The sequence below is a fragment of the Camelus ferus genome, chromosome 26, assembly GCF_009834535.1.
Source record: "Camelus ferus isolate YT-003-E chromosome 26, BCGSAC_Cfer_1.0, whole genome shotgun sequence".
NCBI classification, from domain to species: Eukaryota; Metazoa; Chordata; class Mammalia; order Artiodactyla; family Camelidae; genus Camelus; species Camelus ferus.
Window position 1 is genome coordinate 23932430 of NC_045721.1, and position 14912 is coordinate 23947341.

Sequence of the window (14912 nt, forward strand, 5' to 3'; positions counted from 1 at the left end):
CAAAACCCGGTGATTGGGTTTCACGTCGCTGGCTGAGTACACTATCTGGCTGACAGCTGGCCCTTCGTGCCAAGCTTTGGGTCTGGCAGTCACTTCCTCTCCCGCCCTCTCTGCGCCCCTGTGGCCGCCTCGGGCTGATGGAACGGCCGCTAATGCGCCCCATTCCTGCGCTCATGCTGACAGAAGGATGGATGGACGGCTGGATGATCCCCAGGACGGGTTCCTCCTGACAACTGCTCTCTCTGGAGGTTTGGCTGGATTTCATCTGCTGGCTGGCGGGAGGGGATATTAAACTCTTTGAGTAAATCTTCTCTGTGAAATATTAAATAGAGCAAACCATTTGTTCCCATAGATAAGCTGTGAATCCAAGCATCTAAAAAATCAAAGCCAGATTAATAAAGGAGTGACCAGGGGCCAGTATCTTCGAGTTCTAGGTGGAGCTTAGGACTTGGCAGGTCCCAAGGCTTTGGGAAAACATTAACGCCTATACTGGGAATGCGCACCAACCAAAATACGAGTTTAGCCTGAAGAATCTTTGCATGTGCTTATTTAGTTTCAGTTCAATACTTTCAATTAGTGTCTCAGTTAACAGTACAAATATTAGGAGGATAAAAGTAGATACCATTTTCCTGGCACAGAAGATAGGCTTTATAGTTTTAAATAAAGTAAAAGATGAAGCAAAATTGAGGGAAGGGAAACATAGATCTTTAATTATAACCACAGGTCACTTTAAAATAGATACATTTCCTTCTTACAGTTTGGTCAAGAAGGTTAAATAATTGCCAAGCACGTGATAGTTGTAAGCAAAGCCTTTTCTATTTCTTTAGCGTTTCAGTTGTTTGGAGTGAGGCCTTTTGGCCGAGCAGCGTGTCCTAATCCGTGCTGGGAATTCCTATCAGCTGGTGCTCTGACGTGTGTTTGGGGGAAGATGCGACTCCCTGAACAGTGCGAACTGAGCTGCGTCTGCGCCCGGGCTGTTTCAGAGGGGCCTCATCTCACCTGACCTTCATCCTGGGCTCTCAGGTATCCAGACAGGAGTCACCATGACTACTGACAAGGACTCCTTGCTTGGGCAAACTTACGCTAGTCTCCTGAACCGGCTCCGAGGCCATCGGTCACCTTGTAAATCCAGTTTAGCAGGAACCCTGCAAAGCCAGTTTAATCAGAACCTACACTCTTGATACCTGATCAAGTTTCTAATCCCTCAGGTGATGGTTGAGCACCTGGAACCCCCAGAGGGGGCTGCATCCCTGGCCACACCTTGATGGGAAGCCTGTGAGACCCATTCTGACCTCCAAGAAGGAAAGGGGAAATGAAGTGGAAGAGAAGGTACACAGAATGAGCTGAACATAGAAAAGCAAAATGAAGGAACAAAGAGACATGAAGGAGAGGAAGACAGACCAAGTTGGAGGGAGGGCAGGGGAGATAAGAGGTTGATGGGGTCTTGGATTTTGGTTTGCAAAGAGCTTTACGATCTGAGAGACTTGACCCCCTAGAGGAGTTCTGAGCAGGTGTTTGTACCCTCATTTTAGAGAGGAGGAAATTCAGGCCTTGGATGTTTAACTCAACCAAGGAAGCTTGGGTTAACGTGTACATGTGGAAACAGGAGATAGCCAAAACCCAGCATGCAGACCGCTGTGTGCAGGAGGCTTCGAGGACAATTGGTTTTGAGTAGGTAGGTGCCTGAATTTTTCTTTTCAAAATGGTTGGTAACATTACTGAACAAACATACAAACAAATATCAAAGAAATTAATCACAGTCCTGCTACCAGACTCAAATCACGTCTGTTACCTTCCTGTGTTTTCACTATACGTGTGTGATTTTGCTGCCTTCTGATTGTAGTCTAAATGTAATTTCCTGTTTTTTTTACTTCATATCATAAACAGTTCCTGTACTGTATCAGTCTCCATAATTATAACAGCTACCCGACATTTCATTAGGCTTCTACATAACTTACTCAGTAACTTCCATATTGTTCAATGTTTGATTGTTCCCAGCTTCTCTGCAGTATAAAGACTGCAGTGAGCATCTTTGGGTACATGTTTGAGAAGAGTTGTTATTAAATCTTTAAATCTTTGATAGCATCCACCAGTGAAGCCTTCTGGTTCTGAACCTTTGTTGGGAGGTTTTAAGTTATTGATTCAATGTCGTTACCAATAATGAGATTGTTATCTGGTTCTTTCTAACTCAGTCTTGATAGGTTGTATGTTTCTAGGGATTTCTCTGTTTCTTTTAGGTTGTCTAATTTGTTCGCATATAATTGTTCAGAGTAGCCTCTTATGATCCGTTGTGTTTTGTGATGTCAGTTGTGATGTCTTCACTTTGGGTTTTATTTGAGTCTTCTTTTTTCTTAGTTTAGCTAAAAGTTTGGCTATTTTGCTTATCTGTTCAAAAATCATCTCTCAGTTTCATTGATCTTTTCTGTTGTCTCTTACATCTCTATGTCATTTACTTCTGCTCTGTAAGTATTATTTTCTTCCTTCTAATCTTGGGCTGTTTGCCCCTATTTTTGTAGTTCCCTGTGGTAAAAATGTTGGTTGTTTATTTGAGATCTGCCCTATTTCGTAATGTAGGCATTTATCACTACGAACTGCAAACCATGAGTTTTGTTAGTGCTGCACACAAGTTTTGGTATTTTTTCTCTTTTCATTTGTCTCAATTAAAAAAATTTCTTTGATTTCTTGTTAAACTTATTGGTTGTTCACTAGCATGTTGTTTAATCTCTATAAATTTGTGAATTTTCCAGTTTTCTTCTTGTAATTGGTTTCTAGTTTCTTGCCATAGTGGCTGGAAAAGACGTTTGATGTGATTTTGGCCTTGAGACTCATTTTGTGCCATAATATATGATCCCCACCCTGGAGAATTTTCCGTGTATGCTTGAGAAGAATGTCTCTCTCTTGCTTTTGGATGGATTGTTCTATACGTACGTGTTAAGTCCATCTGGTGTAATATGTTGCTGAAGGCCAACGTTTTCTTCATGATTCTCTGTCTGCATGATCTATCCATTGTTAAAAGTGGGGTATTAAAGTTCACCACTCTTATTGTAATGCTGTCTGTTTCTCCCTTTAGATCTGTTAATATTTGCCCTGTATATTTAGATGCTCCTTTGTTAGGTGCATACATATTTGCAATGTTATATCCTCTTGATGGATTGACTGCTATACCATTATATGATAAAGACTCTTCTTACAGTCTTTGGCATACAGTCTGTTTTGTCTGCTACAAGCATAGCTACCCCAGGTTTCTTTGGTGTCCATTTGCATGGAATATCACTTTCCATTCCTTCTCTTTCAGTGTGTGTGTTTGTCCTTACAGCTAAAATGAGTTTCTTGTAGGCAGTATAAAGATGGGTGTTGGTTTTTTATTCATTCAGCTCTGCTACATCTTTTGACTGAAGAATTGAATCTGTTTACACTCAGAGTAATTGTAGATAGGTATGTACTTATTGCCATCCTGTTAATTGCCACCTGGCTCTTTTGTAATTCCTTTGTTCCTTTCTTCTTCTCTTGCTCTGTTCCTCTGTGACATGATTTTCTGAAGGGGTATGCTTAGATTCCTGTATTATGTATGTATGTGTGAATCTACTCTGTTTGTCTTTTTGGTTACCATGAGGCTTACATAAAACAACTTATGTTTATAACAATATATATTAAGCTGATTACAATTTTAGTTTGAATGCATTATAAGGCTCTACATTTTTACTCTTCCCCACCACTTTTTGTGTTTTTATGTTTTTGATATCACAATTTGCATCTTTTTATATTCTATATCCCTTGACAAATCATTGTAGTTATAGTGTTTTTTTACCACTTTTATCTTTTAATCTTCATATTAGCTTTATAAGTGATTAACCTTAATTTTACAACATTAGATTTTCTGAGTTTTACTACATATTCACCTTTACCAGTGAGATTTATATTTTCATACATTTTGCTGTCACTAACGAGCACCCTCCCATTTCAGCTTAAAGAAGTCCCTTTAACTTTTCTTGAAAGCCTGGTCTAGTGGTGATGAACTGTTAGCTTTTGCTTGTCTAAAAAACTCTCTCTCTCTCCATTTCTGAAGAGTGCCTTTGCTGGATAGAGCATGTTTGGCTGGCACTGTTTTCTTGCAGAGTTTTGACGAGCGTGCCTCTTCCTTCTGGTCTGCTGTTTCTGCTGACAATTCTTATGGGGACTGCCTTGTATGTAACACATTGTTTTTCTCTTAGCTGCTTTTGAGATTTATTAACTTTTCACTATTTAATTAAATTGTGTCTTGGTGCGGGTCTCTTTAGGTTCGTCGTACATAGAGCTCTCTGGGCTTCCTGGGTCTGGATGTCTCCCTCCTTCCCTAGTTCGGAGACATTTTCAGCCTCCTCCCGCCCTGTTCTTGAGGGAGCGTCCTCGTGTGACGAACCTTCTCATTCAACCCTGCCAGCTCTTGGTTGTAACTCAAACCTTTGTGATTACTCAAGAAGCCTATTTTATTTTTAGCGGCTCCGAGGAGTTGAGGGTATGTCAAGATCTGTTGGTTTCCCAAAGGGGAAGATCTCAGTCAGCACCAAGATCTTGGTGATTGGAAGTCAGACCCTTAGGAAGCAGCTTTAGAGTACGTATACACCCCTCTTTCAAAGGGCAGACTGGGATATGGGCATCTCTGTCTGCTGCCTTTGCACTGAGCCCTGGGGCAATGATCAGTTAAGACCTGGCTCTTTGCTGCTGTCGTATTGATCCTGTGAATGCAAAGCCCCACCAGCCACCAGAGCCGGGCTATCAAGGGCAGTAGCCACAGGCAGTGGGCCACTGGGTGAACTTGCAAGCTCTGTTCCGGGAGAGCTCAGAAGATGAAGTGAGGCGGAGGGAGGGAACCAACGTGGTGCCCGCTGGCCTGTGCGGTCTCTGGAGAGAATCATGGCACGTCCCTGGACATGTGTGTTTAGCTAGAAGCCTGCCCCTCAAGCCACAGCTATAATGTAAGCTAAGAGGCCTCCTTCACAGGATGATGCGTGTGTTTGATCTACATTCTACCTCTATGCCAGTAAGTTCTGAAACCAGGTGGTATAAATCCCCCAACTTTATTCTTTTACTAAAAAATTATGTTTTCTACTAGGAGTTCTTTGCATTTTCATATAGATTTCAGCATCAGTGTTTCAAGTTGTGTAAAAAGCCATCTGGTATGTTGATTGACTACATTGAATCTATAGATCATTTGGAGGAAAACAGCCATCTCATCAACACTGAGTCTTCTAATCCATGGCCTGGGCGTATTTCTCCATTTCGATTTTTAACTTTTCTCAGCAGGGCTTTGTAGGTTTCAGTATACAGCTCTTACACTTCTTATGTTAAATGTATTTGTTCAGTTTATCTTTAGATGATATTGCAAACGGAATGGTATGCTTAACTCCATATTTGAACCGTTTACTGAGAGTGTACAGAAATACATTTGGTTAGCTTTGTATTTAGATTTTGTTTCCTGTAATCTTGCTAAATGTGCTTATTCTACTTTTTCTTTGATTCCTTATAATTTTCTACACATAGTATCATGTCATCTGAGAATAGTTTAACGTCTTCATTTCCAGTCTGTATGCCTTTAATTCCTTTTCTGGCCTTAGAATCTCCAACACAGTGTTGAACAGAAGTGGTGAGGGCCAGATACCTTTCAAAACTCAAAAAAAAAAAAAAAAAAAAAGATCAGAGTCCCGAGGAACTCCTTAGGCCTGTGTGTTTTGGGTGAGAGACTGCAAACCTGTACTAACTAACTGTGAGAATTGTTGGGGGGGGGGGTTAAATGACGCACCACATGGAGAATGCTTAGTGTAGAGCCCGACTCGCAGCAGCATCCTGATAAAATATTAGCTTTTAGAAAGAGAATCCTGCCCGGCCTCCGGCAGGCCGGCGCCGAGAGCTGGGACTCGGCTCTGAGGATGCCGGCCCTGGTGGCCCCTCGGCGGGGGAGGGCCTGTCCTCCACAGCCAGCGTGGCGGGGATGGGAGTTCTTCATGGCTTGTCCCCAGCGCAGGTCAGCACAATGCCGTCGGCCGCCGCAAGAGTTTTGGTGTGATGGGGGCTCTGCCAAGGTACCCGAGCTTCCGCGCAGCCAAGCCCCGGACGCCGCGGGTGCAGCGCGACAGGCTTCCCGCGGTGGGAGGGGTGCAGCCGCGCCTGCCGAGTCGTGCGGAGGCTCAGCGGCGCTTGGGCGTGGATCCCCTCGGCGTCCGGGCGGGGCACGCGTCACACCGACACCGAGAGGAAGCCCTGCGTCCTTCCCTCGTGCAGTTGCCTCCTTTCTCGAGCATTTGTTCTGGAAGTTGATCCCTTGTGTTTGCGGAGGGACCTGACGTTTCTTTGCGCAGAAACAGCAGCTGAGATGGCTAACAGGAGGGGGACAGCACCTTGAGGAAGTCGCAGTGGGACCCGCAGCCTCGCTGGGACTTAGCATTTCTGTCCCTTAGAAAGTGACCGGTCAGCGTGTGTATGATTTGGTCGGAACGTCATCTCCTCCGGGGGACGGCGACATCCTGGCGGCCGACGGAAGCCCTGCCCTCTGCTCGGTGATGCGCTCTCGCCAGAAACTGAGCTCAGAGCAGCAGGGCTACTTCCAGGGCAGGAACGATCGTTAAGTGCGGCTCCTCACGGCTGTCCTCGGTGAGTCGCAGGCACAGAAAGAGATGACTGGCTGCCGTCCTGCACACTAGTAGCTGGTGGGTCAATGACGATCTTACAGCCTAACCAAGAAACATAGGGGCTTCTTTGTTCTCAGTAATAAAACAATTGAATCCCTACCCTTTATTTAACAGTACGGAGCTTCAACGACAAAGGTCGTGACCTCTTCATTACATCATCACTAAGACACACAGACTGGCATTACTAGAAAGGGCCCAACAGGGCTGGTCAGCGCTTCCCTGAGACACTTGGGCATCAGACAGTCACGCAGAGAAGCTTCCTCATAGGAAAAGCACCACACGTGCGAGGCGGACATGTGCCAGTAGGAAGGGCACCCGTCCGGCGTCTGCCCCGTCCTCCCAGCTGGCAGCAGCCGCGGGCTGAGTGACGTCCGCGTCACCGCAGCAGGTAGCTGTCCACGGCGCAGACTTTGTGCTGAGTGACTGAATCTGCAGAGAGAGAGAGAAGCATTGGTCGTGGCCGGCTCACAGTGAGACGGTAACCTTTTCATGCACACACGAAATCACATTTAAAATCAAACCATTCAGAGCTGCACTGTCCCAGGTCCACGTGTCCATACGGCGTATGTGGCTTCTTAACATGACATTAAATAACAAGTGAAATAAAGAATTCCGTTCCTCAGTCACACAAGCCACATGTCAGATGCTCCAGCCACACATCCTGCAGGCACATGGGGCCCGGCCTTCCTGGCAGAACGTCCCGTTAGGTGCACGACCCGGGAGCGGGGCTCTCATCTCAGCCACGAGTACCCTCCGGTACCAGGTGGAGCACAGATAACACGAATCCGTTTCAGCCATGTCACCGCACGTTCCAGCCCTGTCACCCCGTCCACCTGGCTGAGTGTCGTGCACAGAGACAGAGCCCGGAAGCACACTTCCGAGAGCTCGGGTCACTGCTCTCAGCCCGAGGGATGAACAGGTTACATGTGAAGGAGTTTAAGTCGGAACGATGAGCACTGGAATGGGGAACGCGGTCGTGAGGTGCAAGCAACAGGCTCCAGAAACCCACCCGTGCGGATTCGGGGTTTACAGGGTGATCCAGTAGGGCAGTAAAGAATCAGTGGAGTAGGTGACATTAAAGTGATGGCAGAATCCGTCATATCCCACAAGAAGTACATCACAGATGGGCAATGAAAAAACTAAGTTTTAGAGACAGGAGACTAGTTTTAAAGCTCAGGGGCTGAAACCTAAATTTAGAAGCCATGGAGGAACTCAGGCATTTGATTCCATGAAGGATAATAATTAAAAATTATTATTTTTAATAACCACACAAAACACCATAAATAAAGTTAAAGATGCAGATTGAGAGGACTTCTTTATATTTATCACAAAAGGTTAGAGTCCACATGGTGCAGGAATTGCTGTAAAACAGCGGAAAAGAGAAACAGCCCGATTTAAAAGCAGACACGGCCACGAACAGGCAGCCAGTGAACTAGCCCCCTCGGCACTCGTGCTCGTCAGGGAACGACGTCATCGGGGAGCACACGTATGTAACGAGACCTCCTTGTTTTCATCCATCAGCTCACCGAACGCTGAGAACACGGTGCTGGTGAGGGAGCGGCGAATGGGAGCATCCAGGTATTAGAGTGTCGGCTGGTGCAGCCGTGTGATCAGGACTTGGCCACACACACCCTAGTTCAGTCACTCCCCTTCTGTGAATCTGTTTCACAGAAATACTCCTGCCTGGGATTGGGTGAAACTCATTACAGCTCGAGACAGCCTCTCAAAATTGAGTTCAATCATTCCAACTAGAACACACATGAATACACACACACACACACACATACACACACATGGTTCATAACAGCACCCACCGTGGACATAACCCCACATGTCTAATTATAAGGAGTAGGTAAATTAATCACGGCAGATCCAATGGTTAAAAAGAATGAAGGTAATTGTTTTTATGTCAAAATGGAAGGATCTCCTAGACACAGATAAAAACTCATGAGCAATACGTGAGCCACCATTCATAGAAAACAAACCCTCAATGCATATGTTTATATACATTTCTTTCTATGTGTGTGTTTAAAAAAAACCCTGAAAGACACAGTTCCATCTTTGCTGCAGTTACTTTAAGTAAGGGTAGTAAGGTTTTAGGGTTTTATGTATTTCTCTGTTGTCTGAATTCTTTGACGAAGAACTCAGGTGTCACTGTACATTTGTTCGTCCATCTGTCCGTCTGTCCATCCATCCACCCACCTGGAGAAGTATCGAGTTTTAAATTCAGATAAAACAGAAGCCACGACAAAGCCTGCGGCCGGCCGCTCACACCTCTCTGGCGGTGCTGCCGTGGGAATTAACGCCCTGACCAGCAGAGCGCCTGGGCGCTGAACAGTGGCTGCGAGCCAGGACGGCCGTGCCCTGGGAGCCCCTCCGCGGCAAGTGCCCGGCTGTAAACACACACGCGGAGAATGATTTCTGTGTGAATTCATTTGGCATCTGAAGACAGCCACGTCCCCGCATTCCGAAGTCACGTCAGATGCACGATCCTCAAACAGCCCCGTAAAGCGTGACCGCAGGACAGCTGTGAGCGACGCCAGCCCCGGCAGCACATATGCAGCCCCCACGGCACTTACGCTGAAGAGAACAAACGCCAGGTCTACGCGTCTGTTGTCAGCACGGCTGCTGAGCGGGGCCAGTCCGCGCCGCCCGCCCGCGTCTCCGTGTGGCTGCGCGGAGCCAGCCTGCTGCCGGCGCTCCTTTCTTGAACCAGCGTGACGGGCGAGTCCCTTTACCGAGCTGGGACTCCACTGCCCGTGGCCGGCGGCTGACGGGACTACGGGCCGAGGCAGGGGCCCCCGGGGCCCTGCTGGGAGCCTCCTCTTGGCCAGCAAGGCGAGCGGAGACTCTCGGGGCCGGGCGCGGCCGTGAGCCCGCGGCGACCCCCGGCAGCGGAGGGGCCGCCTCCCTGAGCCCGCCGCCTCCGCAGGGTCCGGAAGGCCCTCCTGGGGGCGAGCCCGCGCGGCGGCCGGTCCTTGCAGCCACGCGAGCAAGGCTTCCCCCCTTTCGCAGGGCAGCTCCTCTTCTGAACTAACCACAGCCCCTCACGGCGGCCACGCAGATCCTGCCTCCAGCACGGTGTGTACCGTGGGCCTGACATAAATCGTAAACCAAGACTTTATTGTTAGATAAAACACATGTTTTAGACCCCTTCATCGTGTTCAGGCTCTCTTACTCCTAGTGTGTGAACTTTTTTTTTTATGAAGACTGGGTACTGGGTTTTCTCTAATGCCTTTTTAACATCTACTGAGAAAAATCAATGGATTAGGAAAAATATGTAATGATACTTATTTCCACATTCTTCGGTGAAACCCTATCTGATGTTTCTGAACACACTGATAAATTTAATTTGCAAATATTTCATTTTGGATTTTTATATCCATATGCACAAATGAGTCTGGGCTAGTCCTGTAAGATGAGGTGAATGGCTTCCCTCTGTTTTTCTCTGCAGTTATTTGCAAAGTTCGGTAAAATCTACTATGTTAAAACTATCTAGGGAAGGTGTCTTAAAAACCTTTTTTTTTGTGGTAAAACAGACACAACCTAAGATTTATCATTTGAACCATTTTAAGTGCACAATTCAGTGGCATTAAGTACATTCATGAGGCTGTGCAACCATGACCACTATGCATTTCCAGAACTTTCTCCCAGTCCCAAACATAATCTCTGTATCCATTAAACAGTAACCCTCCATTCTCATTCCCCCCACTCCCAGACCCTGGTAGCCTCTGTTATAATCTGTCTCCATGAATTTGCCTATTCTAGGTAACTCAAAAAAGTGGAATCATATAGTATCTGTCCTTTTGCGATGGGCGTATTTCACTCAACGCGATGCTTTCAAGGTTCGCGCACGTTGTTGCAGGTTTCAGAATGTCCTTCCGTCTTAGGGCTGATAACGTTCCCTGGCGTGTGCATCACACCTGTCAACCATTCATTTGTCGACGGACACCTGGTTGCTGCTACCCTTTGGCTGTTGTGAACAACACTGCTGTGAACGTGGGTGTGCAAATCCTTGTCTGAGTACCTGCTTTCAAATCTTTTGAATGTATGTCTAGAATTGGACTTCCTAGATCATACGGAGTTCTATTTTTCAGTTTTTGAGGAACTACTGTACTGTTGTCCACAGGGGCTGCACCGTTTTACATTTCTGCCAGCAGTGCTCAGTGTTCCAGTTTCTCCACATCCTTGCCAGCACCTGCTGCTTTTTTGTTTTGATGGCAGCCATCGTGATGGGTTTAAGGTGGCACCTCTGCGATTTGGACATGCACCTCCCAAGTGGCCAGTGATGAGCGTCTCTTTATGTGCTGATTGGCCACTTGTATGTTGTCTTCAGAGAAATGTCTAGCTAAGTCCTTTGCCCTTTTATTTTTTGTTGTTGAGTTGTAGAAGTTCTTTTTATTTTTTGGACATTTACTGCTATTTGCAAATACTTCCATTCCATAGGTTGCCTTTTCACTTGGTTGATTGTGTCCTTTGATGCGCAAAAGCTTTAAATGTTGCTGTAGTCAATTTTACCTATTTTTATCTTCATTGCCTGCCCGGTAGCTTTTCAGTGGCGTGCACCTTGCTTCCTGCGTGTGTCCAAGCCCCTCAAGGTGTCTCCCAGGCAGATCAGAACAAATAACGTCTGCGTTCAGGAAGGGAACTGGGAAACCAAGACTGTCAGGGGAGTCAGTGGCTCCAGAACTTTCCTACTGCCGTGCACATGGCTTTGCCTGACGGGGCGTCTGTCGGGTGCTGTGCACCCCAGCTGTGCTCCTGAGCCCCTGCAGAGCTGGTTCAGACCATGGCCTCTGGTTGACTTTCTGATGTTCCTGCGGGGAGACGAGAGCTGGAGCCGCCTCGTCTGCCGCCCTGCCGGTGTCACTCTCATGGCGTGCCGGTGACTTTCACAACGAGGAGTGAGAGGCAAACCTTAGACGACAATTCATTTCTTAAAATGGTTGAAATTGTTCAGATTTTCTATCTCTTGAATTGATTTTGGTAACATTTTCCTCGAGATGATCCATCTTATCCATGTTCACATTTATTGGTATAAAATCACTCACCATGCACTCACGACTTTCAGGCGTCCTGTCTGTGTCTGTGGTTGTAGCCCCATTCCGTGCTCAGGACTGTCCGCGGGACTCTTGTCTATTCCTGTCTTTATCAATATTGCTAGGATTTTGACTATTGGTAAGTAACCCTCCTGAAAAAGAGCTTTTTTCCTCTCAAAAACCATTTTTTATTTACTTCAATTTTGCTAATATTTGATACTATCTTTATTATTTCTCGTCTCCTGCATTCTTTTGTGTTGTTAATGCTACACATTCATTCATCTTCGAGCACCAAAGTTTAAGAAAAATTGATTTTAAAAATGAGGGCATTTAATCCAACGACTTTTCCCCTTCCTGCAAATTGGGGAAAGCTTCTTGGGCCTGTGCTCTGAGGTGGGACATGTCCTTCTCGGTCCAGCTCTTGGGGTATGGGGTGCCGTCAGGCACAGCCTGGGAACCAGCACTGGCAGTGGGTGCACACGTGAGGAGGTGGTGCCCCGACCAGGGCGGCATGAGCGCTGTTTACAGAGGCAGACTCTGGGTTGAGACGTCTAGGCACTCGGGTCCTTAGTGCCCCACGTGGCTCTGGCCACGGGATTCAGACCCCCCAGTTCCCCATCTACAAAAGGAGTGGATTTCGTCAACGATCTCAGAATTGATTTAGGGCAGCACTAGTCTTCTGGGGCTGACAAAACACCACACATCGTGTGGCTTAAGCCACAGCCCCACAGGCTGGAGGCCAGAAGTCCAAGATCAAAGTGTCAGCAGGGTTGGTTTCTCCCAGGGCCCCTCTCCTGGGCTCGTGGACGGCCGCCTTCTCCGTCCTCACCTGACCTGCGCTCTGTGCGTGCAGCTCTGGTGTCTCTTCCTCCTCTCATCAGGACGTACATCCCGACGCATCAGGGCCCACACTTACGAACTCCTTTAGCTTTTGTCACCTCTTCAAAGGCCCCATCTCCAAACGCAGTCACATTCTGGGGATTAGGGTGTCAACACATGACTCTCTGGGGACACAGTTCAGTCTGTAACACGAGCTCTGTCATTTAGGTTTCATGGATTTGAGCACTAACTGCCTAACATCTGACAACAGCAAAAACCCCTGAAGTCCCACAGGCTCTGAAGACACACGGAGCTCTCCCTATGTCACATCCTGAGGCGTGGGTACCGGGGGCTGCAGGCGACGGCCGTCGGGAGGCTGAGCTCTGAGGTTTTTCTGTCCAGCTCACTAGCCCCCCCCTTCCCCCTCAGCCATTGCGACCCAGACCCCCGCAGAGCAGCACGCCTGTGCTGGGGGCGCTCCCGGGGCTCGGCACACGTGCCCAGGACAGTCCTGTTCACCCAAACGCTCAGCACTGGCGCGTGAGTGGCCGTCTGATCCCCACGCTGACGACTGCATCCCCGGTGAGGGACATGAGATGCTGCCCCATGTACAGTTGTTCCCGTTCTGGGTGGAATACACAGCGGCCTCCTGCCTAGGGTCTACTGATTTTGGTCTTGTTTCTCTGTTTCCAAGCGAGGCTGAGGACTGTGCCTTGGCTGGGAAGGTGCAGTTGGTCCCAGCTGGTCCGCTTGCCTTTAACATGCTCTTTAACGTTTACATCACTGGTAACGTTCACACCCAGTGACTGGAGTTCAGCTGGTGTAAATGTAACGGGGTGGGGTGGGGGGGCAAGTGAGCTGAGTTAGGAAATTTCAATGACCAGCCAGGACCACTAGCTGACCGATGAGTACAGTTCAGGAGAGCACTTGGAAACCCACTTCCTGCACACACTCTTTCCCTATCTTTGCAAGGCAAATGCTAAAACACTGTTAATTTTTATTTATTTATTTTACAATTTAGATTTATTTATATAATTTATTACCGTTAATAACCACTAAATATTCTTAAGTGCAGCTAGCAGTTAATTCAAAATAACCCCATTAAGATGTTTTTAAAAAAACACATGAGATGTTGAAAGGATAAAAATCCATGAATCAGTTTTGTTCTCATGCACTTCTGTCCTGGGAGATTCCATCCGTGTGGAGAACAGCTCAGACAAAAGTAACTCTTCTTATGGCCCCAAATTGCTTCCTCGATTCTGCGGGCGCTTTCTGAACGCTGCCGGGCTCTGGGGGCGAAGCCAGGCAGGCCTCCCTCCGCTCTCCTCCCCTCCCCTCTCTGGCACCGGTTCCTTCTCTGTGCCCTGGAGATGGGGACCGAGATGATCTGGAGGAACCCTGACATTATCTACGTGATCATGAGACCCCAGGGTCTGCGGCCCCCCTGCACGGGGCGTGTGTTTCTCTGGGTGGCTCTCCGGTCAGCCCTCAGCGGGAACCAGCAGGCACCGGCCCACCGGCTATCAGTGACCTTTTTCCTGAAAACACTGACATGGGGACACATTCACTTCAGATGCTTTTTTGTAAGTTACAAGGAAATCATGCAGAGGCTAGACTTTTGTTTTGGCAAAGCGGTTGAGAATATTACATTATGTTCCCACAATAGCATAAAATGTATATTTTATCACTTGAACGTAGCCCAGACAATAAAAGGGCGCCTGAGACTAGAAATATGTCTTATGAGAAAGGCCGAAGCAACCTTCAGTGATAACACCGACCGGGACAAACAGAGTGAAAAACAGTCACAGCCCGAGCAGCTGACCCGTGAGGGGCGTGCCTGGGCCCCGTGCACCCACCCTGCCCGGCGGTTCCCCGGACCCCGGGGCCTTGGTTCCTTGCTGGGTTAGATGGGAACTGTACTCTGTGTGAGCGCCGCGCTCGGGGGAGGGGGAATAAAATGACTGGAAGATGCTTTGAAATAGAATACGGATTCCCAGTATCAGGTAAAGGTAACATTTTGCTTCCTAGTGCTGGGAATTTGAGTCTGTTTTCCTGTTTATTTTTTCCTACATATTCAAGCACACACAAGTGTGCTCTCTCTCAAAAATCCCCATTCCTCCTTCTGGGTGAATGATTCATCAAGAATCTTGGCCTAAGTACGCTGCCGTTTCAGGGAAAACAGGCCCTGGGGAATGCGTGGGGAACACAGCCCGACCCTTCCAGCGGCCTCGTTGTAAGGCAGCCGGCATGTGTGAGATTCTGCTCGGAGCAAGTGAGGGAGACGTGGCTCGGACCTCACACGTGGCGCCCGTGGTGGAGACTCGGGAGCCCACACCGCTGTGTGCCCGCAGCACCGGCCAGGCGGGCAGAGGAACCCCGGAGAAAGAGC

At 47.7% G+C, this 14912-nt stretch overlaps 1 protein-coding gene across 1 annotated transcript in view; it reads right to left on the minus strand.

Moving 5' to 3' along the window:
- Positions 1-683: 683 nt before the first annotated feature.
- The window catches only part of MCPH1 (microcephalin 1), a 204691-nt gene continuing 190462 nt past the window's right edge, over positions 684-14912 (minus strand). Inside the window, 1 exon segment of the mRNA XM_032468520.1 lies at positions 684-7094. Coding sequence (XP_032324411.1) covers positions 7042-7094 — 53 coding nt within the window. The 3' untranslated portion in view covers positions 684-7041.